The 13,452-nt window shown below is 45.2% G+C and overlaps 1 protein-coding gene across 2 annotated transcripts in view; it reads left to right on the forward strand.

Annotated features, from left to right (window-relative positions):
* Positions 1 to 12,255, forward strand: part of prkd3 (protein kinase D3) — a 34,823-nt gene extending 22,568 nt beyond the window's left edge. Inside the window, exons 5-19 of one of the 2 annotated variants that reach the window (XM_041953289.1) lie at positions 56 to 213; positions 1,135 to 1,330; positions 1,417 to 1,494; positions 1,578 to 1,764; positions 2,227 to 2,350; positions 2,578 to 2,655; positions 5,462 to 5,738; positions 7,256 to 7,308; positions 7,704 to 7,776; positions 7,900 to 8,006; positions 8,182 to 8,343; positions 9,296 to 9,394; positions 9,479 to 9,746; positions 10,034 to 10,119; positions 10,622 to 12,255. In XM_041953289.1, the coding sequence (XP_041809223.1) occupies positions 56 to 213; positions 1,135 to 1,330; positions 1,417 to 1,494; positions 1,578 to 1,764; positions 2,227 to 2,350; positions 2,578 to 2,655; positions 5,462 to 5,738; positions 7,256 to 7,308; positions 7,704 to 7,776; positions 7,900 to 8,006; positions 8,182 to 8,343; positions 9,296 to 9,394; positions 9,479 to 9,746; positions 10,034 to 10,119; positions 10,622 to 10,795 (2,120 nt within the window). In that variant the 3' untranslated portion in view covers positions 10,796 to 12,255. The remainder of the gene's footprint in view (positions 1 to 55; positions 214 to 1,134; positions 1,331 to 1,416; positions 1,495 to 1,577; positions 1,765 to 2,226; positions 2,351 to 2,577; positions 2,656 to 5,461; positions 5,739 to 7,255; positions 7,309 to 7,703; positions 7,777 to 7,899; positions 8,007 to 8,181; positions 8,344 to 9,295; positions 9,395 to 9,478; positions 9,747 to 10,033; positions 10,120 to 10,621) is intronic. The other variant, XM_041953290.1, reaches the window with a different exon arrangement.
* The last annotated feature ends 1,197 nt before the right edge of the window (positions 12,256 to 13,452 follow it).

The following is a 13,452-nucleotide window of genomic DNA, read 5'->3' on the forward strand; positions in this document are numbered from 1 at the left end:
GTGCTGTAGTCCTATACCTTCTTGTGACTGATATCATTTGTTTTCTCGTTTTAAGGATGTGGGCTTAACTACCACAAGCGCTGCGCCTTTAAGATCCCAAATAACTGTACTGGTGTCAGGAAGAGGCGACTCTCCAATGTCTCGCTGCCGGGACCCTCCCTCTCTGTCCCCCGACCGGCACCTGCTGAAAATGCCGTGGTCGTCCTGGACGAGGTGAGTTCTGATTGGGACGATAGAAATGAAGGAACCCAAAACTGTGCCAAGAGCACTGTGGAAAGTTGGAAAGACATCAGTGTCTGCTGATGTCTGATCTGATGTAATGTTTTTTTGTTTTTTTTTTAATCCTCATGCATAAAATTAGCTGGCTGGAGTTTAGACATCAGCCTAAATCAGAGTGGAAGCCAGGTGAATTGGCCAAGAATGTGAGGCAGTCGCTTTACACGCTGCTCACAAGCTTTGTCTCAACTGTTAAACGTGTCTAAACTTATCAAATTTGGCTCTTTTCCACGGGCGAGTCTCCGGGGCCCTGTTGTGGAATACCACTGATGCAGAAAATTGAATTGAGCTGCACCGAGCTCTGCGGAGAGATCCTCAGCGAGGTCTTATGAAACTGTTTTTGCATAAGCCCACACTGGAATATTCCCTTCTTGTGTGTGTGTCCCCACCAAAGGTCATCAGGAAATGTAATTATGCTAATGACATTAAAAGTCCATTGAAGTACGAGTTTATGTATCTACTCACTTGTTGGCAAAAAAGGAAGCTTCCTTCCCGTTTCTGTCAGGAGCGTCCAGACTGCTTGATGCATTCACATGAAATCAGAACTAAATGCTCTAAATGCACTAAATGTGGTAAAACATGACAAATCTAATAACCGCGCTTCCACCACTGGGATCGTGTTAACTATGCAGTCATGCTAACACAGTATGACAGATTTCTTTTTCCCTTCTCCACTGATTTCTTTCCTCTTCTTCTACTGACATGTTATTATTCACCGTCTTTCCCTATCACTCAAATACTCCCTTTGAGGCTGCTCTCCCTATTATTCCCTTCACTTCCTTCCTCCATATGGTTTTTAATTCTTTCTAATGGTTCTCTGTCTGCCCTTTTTTTTCCCCCCTTCCTCCCAAACCCCAGCAGCAGAGGTCCCATCAGGAGGCGGGGAAGCGGATCCTGTCCTGGAGCGGCAGGCCTATCTGGATGGAGAAGATGGTGCTGGGACGGGTAAAGGTGCCGCACACCTTCGCCATTCACACCTACACCCGTCCCACTATCTGCCAGTACTGCAAGCGTCTGCTCAAGGGTCTCTTTCGCCAGGGCATGCAGTGTAAAGGTAGGACTCCGTCTCGAAGTGTCAAAAGACACTGTGGTTCATATTAGAACATTTGGATGATTTTTTTTTCTTTTTACATCATCTAGATTGCAGATTCAACTGCCATAAGCGATGTGCTTCAAAGGTACCTAGAGACTGTTTGGGGGAGGTGGACTTCAATGGAGGTAAGTTCTGCATCCAATTTCACAGTGACAGTGGTATATCCCTGATATTTGCTATCTTGAAATGTTTGCTATTTAATATACAGAGCCAGCCAGCCCTGGCCCAGACTCTGACACTACCATGGATACCATGGAAGTGGACAGTACCGACATGGATGGCAGCAGAGGACTGGACGACCCAGAGGAGCCCTCCACCCCGGATGAGAGGATGTTTGACATGGATTCTCCATTCTTGGACAGAGAGAAGGACGAAGAGCCCATCAAAACAATTAGGTATGAAGATGTTGATTTGATCAGAGGCTGTCCACTTTAACATAACTACATTTTCACTTCTGGTGCCCAACTCGGAGACAAACATTGTGGCTGGCACTGTGCCATCTTACATTTACACTGAGTGAGAAAGGGAAGATATGCCGCAAAGGTCACCATCATGATTCAGATCAGGGACTCTGCGGTTCTGCTTTAAACCACCTGGTCTAACTGCCCAATGTTTATTCTACACCAGCAGCATGACTTTTATGTTTCCAGCCACTTCTGCAAACATGAAATGCATCACTTCCTGTGCAGGGTTGTGTCAGAAAAGACCTACCAGACTCTGGATGGTTAGAAAAGCAAATATGAAAGGTTTCCTGAACTTGCTACAGGTCAATTTAAATGCAACCCATTACCCTTTCTTAAGATTTAGCTCTCATATTAATCCATTAAATCCAATTTTTTTTGTGCGTGTGTGTCTAGCCCTTCCACTAGCAGCAACATCCCTCTGATGCGGGTGGTCCAGTCCATTAAACACACCAAGAGGCGGAGCTCCACTGTGGTGAAGGAGGGCTGGATGGTTCATTATACGAGCAGGGACAACCTGGTAAGACTGATAACCCCAAAAGCCCAACAAAGGAGCCCAGTCTGAAATGGACTGTGCTTAGCCTGTATGCTGGGGAAAACTTCTCCAAAGCTGTTCACATGTGTTGAATTCAGCACAGAAGGTATTTTCCTTGAGAAACAAAATAATTCAAAGTAGTGTAATACTGGTAGGTCACGCCTGTTTTGCCATTTGGACTAAGCTGGTGTTTGTTTTTCCCCTTTTAACAGCGGAAGAGACATTACTGGAGGCTGGACAGCAAGAGCCTGAGTCTCTTCCAGAATGACACCGGGGCCAAGTTTTACAAAGTAAGCATTAAACTATCATCTGTGCCTTGTTCTTGGAAAGTCATGTCTTGTCCTCCACAGCAGTCACACAGTAGCACTTATTAAACTGTCAGAAAATGGAGCAGCTTAATACAAGTTGATTCAGTGCTGAGTTCACGGTGAATTATATCTACAAAGTCCCCCATTATAGCGCCATAGTTATTGCACATTTGCCATTCAAAAGTGGTGATGCTCAAGTCATTTTCATGTCAGTGTTGTCTGTCACACTTGTGAGCCGTATGTAAATGAAATCTAACCAGTTGTAGCTGTGTGACTCAGCTTGAGGGCTGCTGTGTTGCAACTGTGAACTACCCTGAGGTCAGTTCGGTCCACTGAAATTTCCCCTGTGGTTTTTCACCATGCAGCCTGGTCTCTTCCCTGCACGAAGTGAGAGGATCGAGTCGGTCGCGATCTTTCGCTGTTGTGTATCAGATCAGACGGGACATTTGAAGGGGTTTTGGTGAGAGAGTCGACATTTAGGCTTCGGCGATGCACAAGTAGTCAGGAGAAAAAATGGATTTACAGGGGTAGTTTTGATGCATGATTACTTTGCAAAGTTGAACTTGAAGAAGTAGACAATGAGATAGAAAGATAACCCAGAATTCATTTCAAAGTGCGCGCTAGCTGTGAGTGAAACGCTGCAATTTCGATACGTAAAATCAGTTGTGGAGAGTGTGTGACACTTCCCGCTCAGAGCCAGCAACATAGTCAGTCATTACACTGCCGCAGGGGCTTAATGGCACAGTAATTACACAGTGAGGACTGAGGGAGGGAACTACAGCGTGCAAGGTAAAGACTTCCACATGTGTGTTGGTGGTTGTGTGTGTGTGTGTGTGTGTGTAGGGTGGGGGGATGTAATCGTTTTATTGTTCATGTCGCTTTGTGTGTTTTGAGACTGTGACACCTCCTCCGGCTGTGGTCAGAGTTGTCTTGCAGTGGGATGGTGTGTTTTCCAGTGTGAGAGCCAGCACGTTCTCTTTGAGTGTGTATGTGTGTGTGTGTGTGTGTGTGTGAAACAGGTGGTTTTACATGCAGCTGTATCTATAGTCCCGTGTGTGTCTTTCTTTCTCACTACCTCCCTCTCATGTTTGTTTTGAAACAAGCCTGAAAAAGACTTAATTCCTTCACCCTTCTCTCCAAATTATTCTGTCACACCCTGCATGCCCTGCCACTAAAGCCTTGGAGAGGAAACCTCAGCAGGGACCGGCTCCTCAGGGTGTGTTTACTGGCAGCTTTATGTGGTTCTTTATTATCAACTTGGCACTCCAAGCTACGTTTAAGACCTTCAGGAGGCTAATTGAAGGCTAGCAGTAAATGCCGTCTTTTCATGCTTCAAAGTTTGGTCTTTGTTCCATGTTGCTTGCGAGTAGCAGATTTTTATCCATGATAGATAACGTGAGATGATTTCCTTGCACATTATAGTAGAAAAAGGTTCTTTCAAGGGTTTCTTCTCCGAAACCACAGATTCTCCATATGCTCCGTCTGTATCCGGGAAACCGTCTGTCTTGGGCATTTTCCTTTCATTTCCCTGAAGTTTCTAGCCTGCTGCTCATCAGTGTGTGGCCACTGTCCTCCCCTCTCCTCTTTTCTTTATACCTCCAATCTGATTAGCGGTGGTCGCGTGGTGGCTTGCTTGCCAGGCATGGCAGCCATTTTCTCCATTTGGAAGCCATAACGGCTCCTCGTTTGAAGATGAGACCCCTGTACTTGTGGCTTTCTCTGAAGAACCTTTTATGGGGTGAGGGGGCTTCTCTCTGTCTCTGCCAGATTGAGTCCTGTCACACTCAAACACACACACCCACCCACTCACACACCACGACCCTGCGGAGAAACGGTAGTTTGCCGTGTCTTTCGTCTCGGTGGCTAGCGGTAGCGCCAGCGGCTCGTGCTCAGATGGGGCCTCTGGCTGGCCCTGCCTTGTAATCAGGGAACCAGAGCACTTCAGCCACCGCAGGGCCCCGCTCACGTGACCCGGCCCCGCTAACCACAAGCACTTCATCTGATACTCTGCGGTGAGCCACGCGGAGGGGACAGCGTGTGCCTCTGCGAGCCCCCATTGGCTGGAACCGCTGTGTGTTTTTTAATTTTTGACCCTCCCTCCTCTCTTTGATTTGACAGAGAGTCTGAAGGGGAAGGGGTTTTAAAGTGTGCCTCAGCTGCCCTTTCTGTGCATGCTCATGAGAGAGAGAGGAGTGAAAGAGAAAGTTAGAGCTGGGACTGTATAATCAACACTGTGAATACAGGAGGAAGGTTTTCTGTGCGGAGACTTTCTGGAGAGTGTGAGTGTTCCTACCTGTGTCCGCATTGTTTCTGTCATGTTATTGTTATTCGGCATTCTGTGTTCATTTTCTTTAAATGGGATAATTACCAGTTGATGTTTTTAAAAAGGTAAGACAGAAACTTGTCACGTGTTTTTGTCATCATATTTTCATACATTTTATCTAATTATCCAGTGAGGTGTTTCTATATCTCTTTCTTTTGTTCTCCTGTTTCTTAACTCTCCTCCAGTGGTAACCAGATGTGTATGATACATGTTGCTGAGATGTGTTTGGGCATGTGTGTGTTTTGGTTCTATCTGCTGTTGGGACGGTTTTGTTTTGTTGAGGAGAGTTTTTGAGATAGTTTGTGCCTCAGGTGTATTGGTTGACTGTGAAGACATCGCTCAGAGGAATAAAACTTAAAAAACACATTGCTGGATCTTTTTTATTTGAGAAAGCCAGAATATAATATTTTGCCTTTTGTTTGTTTTGATCTTAGTCGTAACCTGTGCTCCTCGCCCCTCCCGCAGGAAATCCCTCTGTCCGAGATCCTCCAAGTGGAACAGTCCAGAGACTACAGCAACCTGGCCCAGGGCAGCAACCCACACTGCTTTGAGATCATCACAGCCACCATGGTCTACTATGTAGGGGAGAACAACTGCAGTCACTACCACAGCCCCGCTCTGGCCGCCTCAGGAGTCGGCATGGAGGTGGCGCAGGGCTGGGAGAAGGCCATCAGACAGGCCCTGATGCCCGTCACCCCTCAGCCCAGTGTGGCCACTGCTGCTGGCCAGGGCAAAGATCATAGTAAGTAGAAGATTACAGCTCCCTTGTGCTAAAAAAAAGCTGTTTTTATGGATGAAATGGAAAGACAACTTGAACTAGAATGAACATATTGCGTTTTCTTTTCTCTAAAAGGTGATATTTCTTGGAAAACAGACAACCAATCATGTATTAAATTAGATTTGGAATATCACCTGCCTTCAGGGTTATTAAAGGTGCCAAGCATTCAAGTGAAAAAACAAAATACAGACGTTTTTTAATTTCCAGTTCACCTTTGGGCTTGTAAAACTCATCTGAATTCCGCAATGGCGACGGATTTCCCGATGATGGATTTTATAGTTCGCAGTGTAAATCAGTGAGGATGAGAGTGTCAGTGTCAATGTGTGACTTCGGGTTTCCCCTGTCAGTGATGACTTGTAATATCACAGGGTTTTTCCTGAATCAACACAAGACTGCGTTGGTAGCTACGAGGACCACAACAAGCGATAAATGTTGCTTTCCTTGATTAAGTGCGTTGAAAAGTTTGAGGTTTGCCCAAATAGAAGAAGGGACCCTTTTTACTCCACCTTGAGCAAAAACCCCGCTTCGATAGCCCGCCGCAACTTTCGATAGACAGGGAAAACCCTGCTCAGTGTCTGCAGGCTAAAGGAAGTAACAGTAGTGACAAATGAACTGGCATTACTGTGCAGGAACTGAACCTCACTCTCACTGGACAGCGGACAGAGGTGTTACCCTCTCTGGTGAAAGAAGCTTGTTCCTTAACGACAAAGACAGGAATGATGTCTGAGTCTGGGGGATATTATTTGAGTTTCTGTGGTTGTAGATTGGTTTTGTAGATTAGAGATCCACATGAGAGTCGTGCTGCAAAGAATTCTAAGCGTGGGCAAGACTTTAGAAAGTGAGGCAGTCATTAAAAGGCTGCAGACCTGAAACTGACACTCATTATGTCACCTTCGAAACTGCTTTCACCACTCAGAAATGAGAATCAGCCATTTAATATGTCCTCATCTAAAGATCATTTGTTCATTAAGTGTGGGTCAATGAAGTGGTTAATAATATTGATATTTAATCTCAAAGTATTGTTGTAATGGATGTGGTTGTTTCTCTTTCAAAATAAGAGTTTGTTGATGAAGATAAAAATTACATTTTTGTGTGTAGCACTAATTAAATGATCACATCATGTTTTCTACTTGCTTTTATCTCTGGCTTTCGTATTCATTGGCTAGCGTGCAGAATTAGCCCCTGCGGCTGCCTAAATTCCCAGTTATGAAATGCGTTGCATACTTGCACCATTCGGTCACACATAGCTTCCCAGATCAATTTTATAGCCAATTTATTGTGTAATAAAATGCCTCATTATGCAGGGCTGTGACTTATTGCATGCAGCTGCGATAAACTTGAAGGTTGTGAAAAAAAAAATACAAGTATGTAAGCAATGTGCCTCTGACAACAGTTACTTAAGGATTCAGTGGCTGCTTTGTGCATTGGTGGAGTGGCGTTTTTTTTTTTAATGTGGAAACATCATGTGTTTTCCTCTCCAGAAGAGCTGTCCATCAGCATTTCTGTGTCCAACTGCCAGATCCAGGAGAATGTGGTGAGTTTCTTTGAGACGCTGTTGCACAATTTCCCTGCACATGCACGCATTCTTGTGCTGCTAAAGTAGCTGTTGTGGTAAAATCAGAAATTGTATCATACTGTTTGTTTAACAAAAACCTTCAGCGGAGGCTGTCAGGCTGCACAAATGGGGAAGCTGCAGACCCATTTATTCTGGTGGAAGGGATTTTTGTTCCACTTCTGTATTGAGTGAAAGTTATTTATATATATAAATATTTGGCAATACCAGAAAACATTTTGGAAAAGTGACATTTTTTCCGGGCTTTCCATGATGTAATTTTGAACCCTTAGCCAATGTCAGCATGAGAAATTAAGTGAATGCTGCAGCAGTGAAAGAAAAACACAACACTAACAGTGCTAATGATCTCTGTGTAGGATATCGCCTCAGTGTACCAAATATTCTCTGATGAGGTGCTGGGATCGGGCCAGTTTGGCATCGTGTATGGAGGTATGTTTCACTTTTGATGCGGTGCCACTTTTGATTTAAAATAGCTTTACTGTGACCTGTATTACATTTGTTTTGTTGCATGTTGCAAGTGAATCATTGTAAAGTGTCTCATGCTTTTTTTAGGCAAACACAGAAAGAGTGGCAGAGATGTGGCCATTAAGGTTATTGACAAAATGAGATTTCCTACCAAGCAAGAGAGCCAGCTAAGGAATGAGGTGGCCATATTACAGGTACTGACCAGAATTCACTGATGATCGCATAAAATGAAATCAAATCGTAACAGGTTTCAAAGGATGGCACGTGCTGTAAGGCTGGAGCATGTCAGCGTCTTCCCCTTCCCTCAGTGTTGTTCCCTCACTCTCCCTGAATCCGTGTTGACTTGATGTCCTTCGTGCTCGCCTTCAGAACCTGCATCACCCGGGCATCGTCAACCTGGAGTGCATGTTTGAGACGCCAGAGCGGGTGTTTGTTGTCATGGAGAAGCTGCATGGCGACATGCTGGAGATGATTCTGTCCAGCGAGAAGAGCAAACTGCCCGAGCGGATCACCAAGTTCCTCGTCACGCAGGTCCGTGTTGCAGAAACACATTGTGCTCCATCTCTGTCTTCAAGATTAAGATCCCAGTAGTGACACGCTGACTTTAACCGGAGTGCTCTGAACGTTAGTGTGTTCTCTGTGAAAGCAGCTCATCAGGGTCAAATAAACCGACAATCAATTAGATATACAGCATGTGTCCTTGCCTTTCCACACTTTATGCTTTTAAATGGCATCTTCCTTCACTTCTTGCCATTTTTCTGTTTTATTTTCTATCATAGCTTTCTTCTCCTCTCTCCCTGTGTCCTCCCTTCTGTTTTTGGGGTGCGTTAGCCCACTGCGCATAAGCCTCAGCTCCAGCTCCAGGGCCTGTTTATTCTTGTGGTGAGCTGATTGGGGGGAATTGTTTACGGGATCAGTCTGCATGGCATCACGGCCTCCTCCCTGGCCGTGGATTACAGCCTGCAGTGTTCTGGTGGCTTTGTGGCCTGATTAGAAGAGCAGCAGGCCCCTGGGCCTCCGTGGATCCCCGGGTCCCAAACAGGAGCGGGGCCATTAACAACAGCCCCATTAGCTGCGGCGGGCTTGGCTCTGATGTGGGCGGGAGGACTTCTGTCAAAGTCAGGGTCAGGATGGGGGAGCCAGGCGCACTGCGGTTTTGGTACAGGGCCATAGGCAGACATGCGTGCAGCGCTAGCTTAGGCCAGGCCTCGTGAATATAGATGGGACGAGGAGATGAGATCATATGTCTTTATGTGAAGGTACTGGTCAGGATGAAAGTATTCAAAGGCATTTGTATGCTGATGCTGCTGTTATTTTTCCATAGGGCTGCACCATAGATTCTACAGCTTAGTTTATACAAACATTCTTCTATTTATATAACGCACACTACATACATTTAACCATTTAGATGCTAGAGTTTCTAATGTCATCTGGATTTGTTAAGCTAAATCTGTGTTGTTGTTTTTTTTACTTTTGTTTGCAGATTCTGGTGGCCTTGAGACATCTGCACTTCAAAAACATTGTTCACTGTGACTTGAAGCCTGAGAATGTACTACTGGCCTCTGCAGAGCCCTTTCCTCAGGTAAAAGGAAAAAGGAGGCAATGTGTGTGTTGATGCAGCCGCAGGTGTGTGGAAGCACTGACCGCTGTTTCTGTCGTCGTGCAGGTAAAGCTGTGCGACTTTGGCTTTGCCCGTATCATTGGCGAAAAGTCGTTCCGGAGGTCTGTGGTGGGCACTCCGGCTTACCTGGCTCCAGAGGTGCTGCGCAGCAAAGGCTACAACCGCTCCTTAGACATGTGGTCGGTGGGAGTCATTGTGTACGTCAGCCTGAGCGGGACGTTCCCTTTTAATGAAGACGAGGACATTAACGATCAGATCCAGAATGCTGCCTTCATGTACCCCCCCACGCCATGGAAGGACATCTCTGCAGAGGGTAAGAGGAACGACAATGAAATATTCTATGTCCTTCACTCCTGATGGCGCTGGTTGCACCTGTAGCTTAGTGTCAAACTGATACTCAGACATGCAGCCACAGAGCTGTCCTCCCCACCTACACGTCTGGGTCGTCTCAGCGTTGCTCTGACTCTTCTTTGTCTGCGGTTGAAATGAATCACTTTCAGATCTTCCCAGCTGCCCAAGCTGCAGCTCCTCGAACATGCAGTGTGAAGGTGAAACATCACGTTCGCTTTATTGATACTTTATTACCGATTTCTTCCACAGCCACAGATCTGATCAACAATCTCCTCCAAGTCAAGATGAGGAAGAGGTACAGCGTGGACAAGTGTCTCAGCCATCCCTGGTTACAGGTGACATATCTACTTATTTTCTTTGTCCTTTTATCACAATTAAGGCAATTCCCATCAAAAATCACACCCTACTCTGTCCTCAGTGAGTCATAACTCAGTCAAGCCTGAACACACAGACATGATACACACACTGTTAGATTCACTTTCAGAGGATATTGCATCATAATGATCACGCTTGGAAGTTTTGTTCAGCATCGGCAGCAACTATCCAACGATAGTTCTCTGACACACACCTCTACCATTTAAAACAGGAAACCAGTGAACATTTGGACTCAAGCCATTTTGCCTTTTTGCACTCAGACTGCATAAAGCCTTTTTTTTCTCACAAAAACTGTCATAGAACATGCACAGCACAACTCATACAAACTGAAATGAAACAATATGTGATCTGTCCATGTCGTGATTCTGCTGAAAACCTGTGAAAACCGAGCGTTAATGTCAGGAACACGTCCTCAGGACAGGGTGCTGAATGAATGTAAAAGCTCATGTCTCTGTCTCTCAGGACTATCAGACGTGGCTGGACCTCAGGGAGTTTGAGACGCGGCGAGGCGAGCGCTACATCACCCACGAGAGCGACGACGCACGCTGGGAGGAGTACGCAGACGAGCACAGTCTCGTTTACCCCAAACACTTCATCATGGCTCCCAACCTGGACGACATGGAAGAGGACCCCTAGTGGCACAGGGGGCTTACTACACCACATGTATTAAGGACAAGGGTTGCCACAGGGACTTTTTTCATGAAGCTTTGGGAGCGGCGGATTTTCCCTCCAGAACAGTTTGTTGTGGAAACAGAGGGAAGCCGATCACGTGGAGAGTTACTCTCCGGAGGCTGTAAAAGTGGGGAAAAGCCCGACAGAATTTGTAGCAGGACGCAGCGCTACAAGCAGCATGCAGGTGGAGATGCATGCCGCAGAAACGCATTAAAAAAACTGCCAGGAGAGAAGAGTGTTCATCCTCTTTTTGCACAATATCAAAACATTCCATGGATTTGCTCGAGTGAGGTTCATTTTTTAAGAACAACCACAAACCAAAACACGCAAGGTGAACGCAATAGTAATATTGTACACACAATTTTGGATAACGTTGAGTAATAATATGACTCTGAGCTTAATGTGAGAGAAGAGATCACAGAGAGAGAGAGAGAGAGAGAGCTTACCCCAGGAGTAAAGGGCACTTTTCACAAGGGATTTACAGTCTGAGAATTTAAAACACAAGTTTTGTTCTCATTTCCGATCTGTTTGTGAGACTGTCCTTTGGCATGAAACTGGAACTGTCACATATATTTGTATGTTTTTTTTTAATGTATTTTGTAATTGTGGTAGATTTTTGCACTATATTACCATTGAACATAGCAATTGAATAGAAACACTATTCGCTGCTACGGAGAGCAAACTGTTTTCGAGTTTCCACTCTGAAAGTTTCATCTAGTAATCATCAGCAGAAGGTTGATGCAACTCACACAGTATTGGCTGCTTTGTCAGAGTATGATTTGTCAGTGGCAGCTCATAGTGTGCAAGCTTCATCAACTTTCCCCTGGAGAGAGTGACCAACAGATCCGGACCAAACAGCTGTTTGTTTCAATGTTTCCGAACCTTTTCTAAATTGACATTGTGAATTTCTTCAGTGCTGCAAGACCGTGACCCTGAACTGTCAGTCAATGCAAGAATGGAGCCAATTCTTCCTGTTCAACATGAGGCTTAAACAGCACGGACTCTGTGTCAGAGCATCATGTTTCAGCGTATCTTTCCCTGTACTTTCACAGTGTTCTTGAATGTGACTTTTTAAGCGCTCAGATTCTGGAATATGTGTTTTTGATGTCTTGCATCAACCTAGGTTTTACACAGAACAAAATAATGGTGTCAGTTTCATTGTTTATTATGTCGTCTGGACCATTCAACAGACATATTGTCCAGACAGTGGACACAGTAGAAACTAGGCCTAATTCCAATTTGGTTCACATGGGAGCTTATAGCACTACAGTTAGGTAGTTTGCTCTTTTGGTGTGTTTTGGGAGTACCTTCCTGTTTCCTGTTGTCCTCTTCCTGTCTTTGTTGCCGCTGGATTGGCAGGTGTCAGTGTTTTGTATATTTCAGTACATACCAATGGAATAAAAACCCAACTTCGTAACTGAGAATGAAAAAGTCGCCTTCGAGCTCTGTCTGTCTTTTTGTTCATGCGCCCGACTTTAACAGCAGATTTGGCATTTCGGTGCCTCAGCGTGCATGCATGCATAGGCGGGCAGCACCAACCCTGGCTTGTAGTTTCGTGTATGTTGCATCACGATGTGTGAGCGAGCGAGCGTGTGTGTGCAGTGGTTTCACATGTCAGATCCCATTCTCTGCAGCTGGATGTGATTGTTGCACCACACCGTGCAGTTTGCAGAGCCAGTCGCTCACCACATTTGGAGTAATGACATAGTTAAAGAGGGTGGTGGTGATGGTGGGGGTTTGTGGAAGACTTTGAAATCGCTCATGATAAATGCTATCACGGAGGCCCTTCAAGTATCAAACGTGTGTTCAGCTCGAGCCATATGAATAAAATGTCTTATTCCTGGACAGAATGGGACTATTGCTTGAAGGTACAGTCCACCATAAACCACAGAGAATAGACAGCTGTCATTAATTTATCCAAATCTTTGAAGTGTGCTGCACTGCGTTCTCTGCAGATACAGGCTGACCACTGTTAGCAATCATGGCTAGCATTATTGCAATGCTATCATCTAATAGCCACTGATGAGAAGCTTCTCTCTCTAAATGATACTCAATACTGCGCTCCTGTATCTGGTAGTCTAAATGTTTTCAAGATGTGGATCCTCTATGCAGGCCAGATGACCCCATTAACCTCTGCGGGGGAGACATTTACAGACGGAACAGGCACGAACACAACAGCGCTGTTAGAGGTCACTGAGTTGGTCCTCGCACATTCGTCAGTGAACAAAGAAAACCCGAACCTCCCTCACGTATTTTAGCGCAGCTTGTGTCTGCCAAAGTTGAGGATTCTTTGTGGAAAGACGTGTAGCTGCAGTCATTTGGAAGAAAGGAGATCAGGGCCAAAGTGCTGGGGAAATAAAGTGCAATGTCTCCCTCCTCTGGCTGCATGGAGGTGCAAAATTTCCTTACAACAGTGACTTAAAATGCTCATGCTATGTAGATATACACACAGTGTCCACTTTATTAGGTACACCTGCACAGTTTAATGCATTTCAATACAGCTGTCCTGCCATTGAGTTTTATGTTCAGTTTTTTTACTCTGTAATAGGTGTGTCAATTAAATTGTTTTAATTGTCTTAGAACTGAGGTTGTACTTAATTGCATTACATTCAGAGGTTTTT

The sequence above is a fragment of the Chelmon rostratus genome, chromosome 15, assembly GCF_017976325.1.
Source record: "Chelmon rostratus isolate fCheRos1 chromosome 15, fCheRos1.pri, whole genome shotgun sequence".
NCBI classification, from domain to species: domain Eukaryota; kingdom Metazoa; phylum Chordata; class Actinopteri; order Chaetodontiformes; family Chaetodontidae; genus Chelmon; species Chelmon rostratus.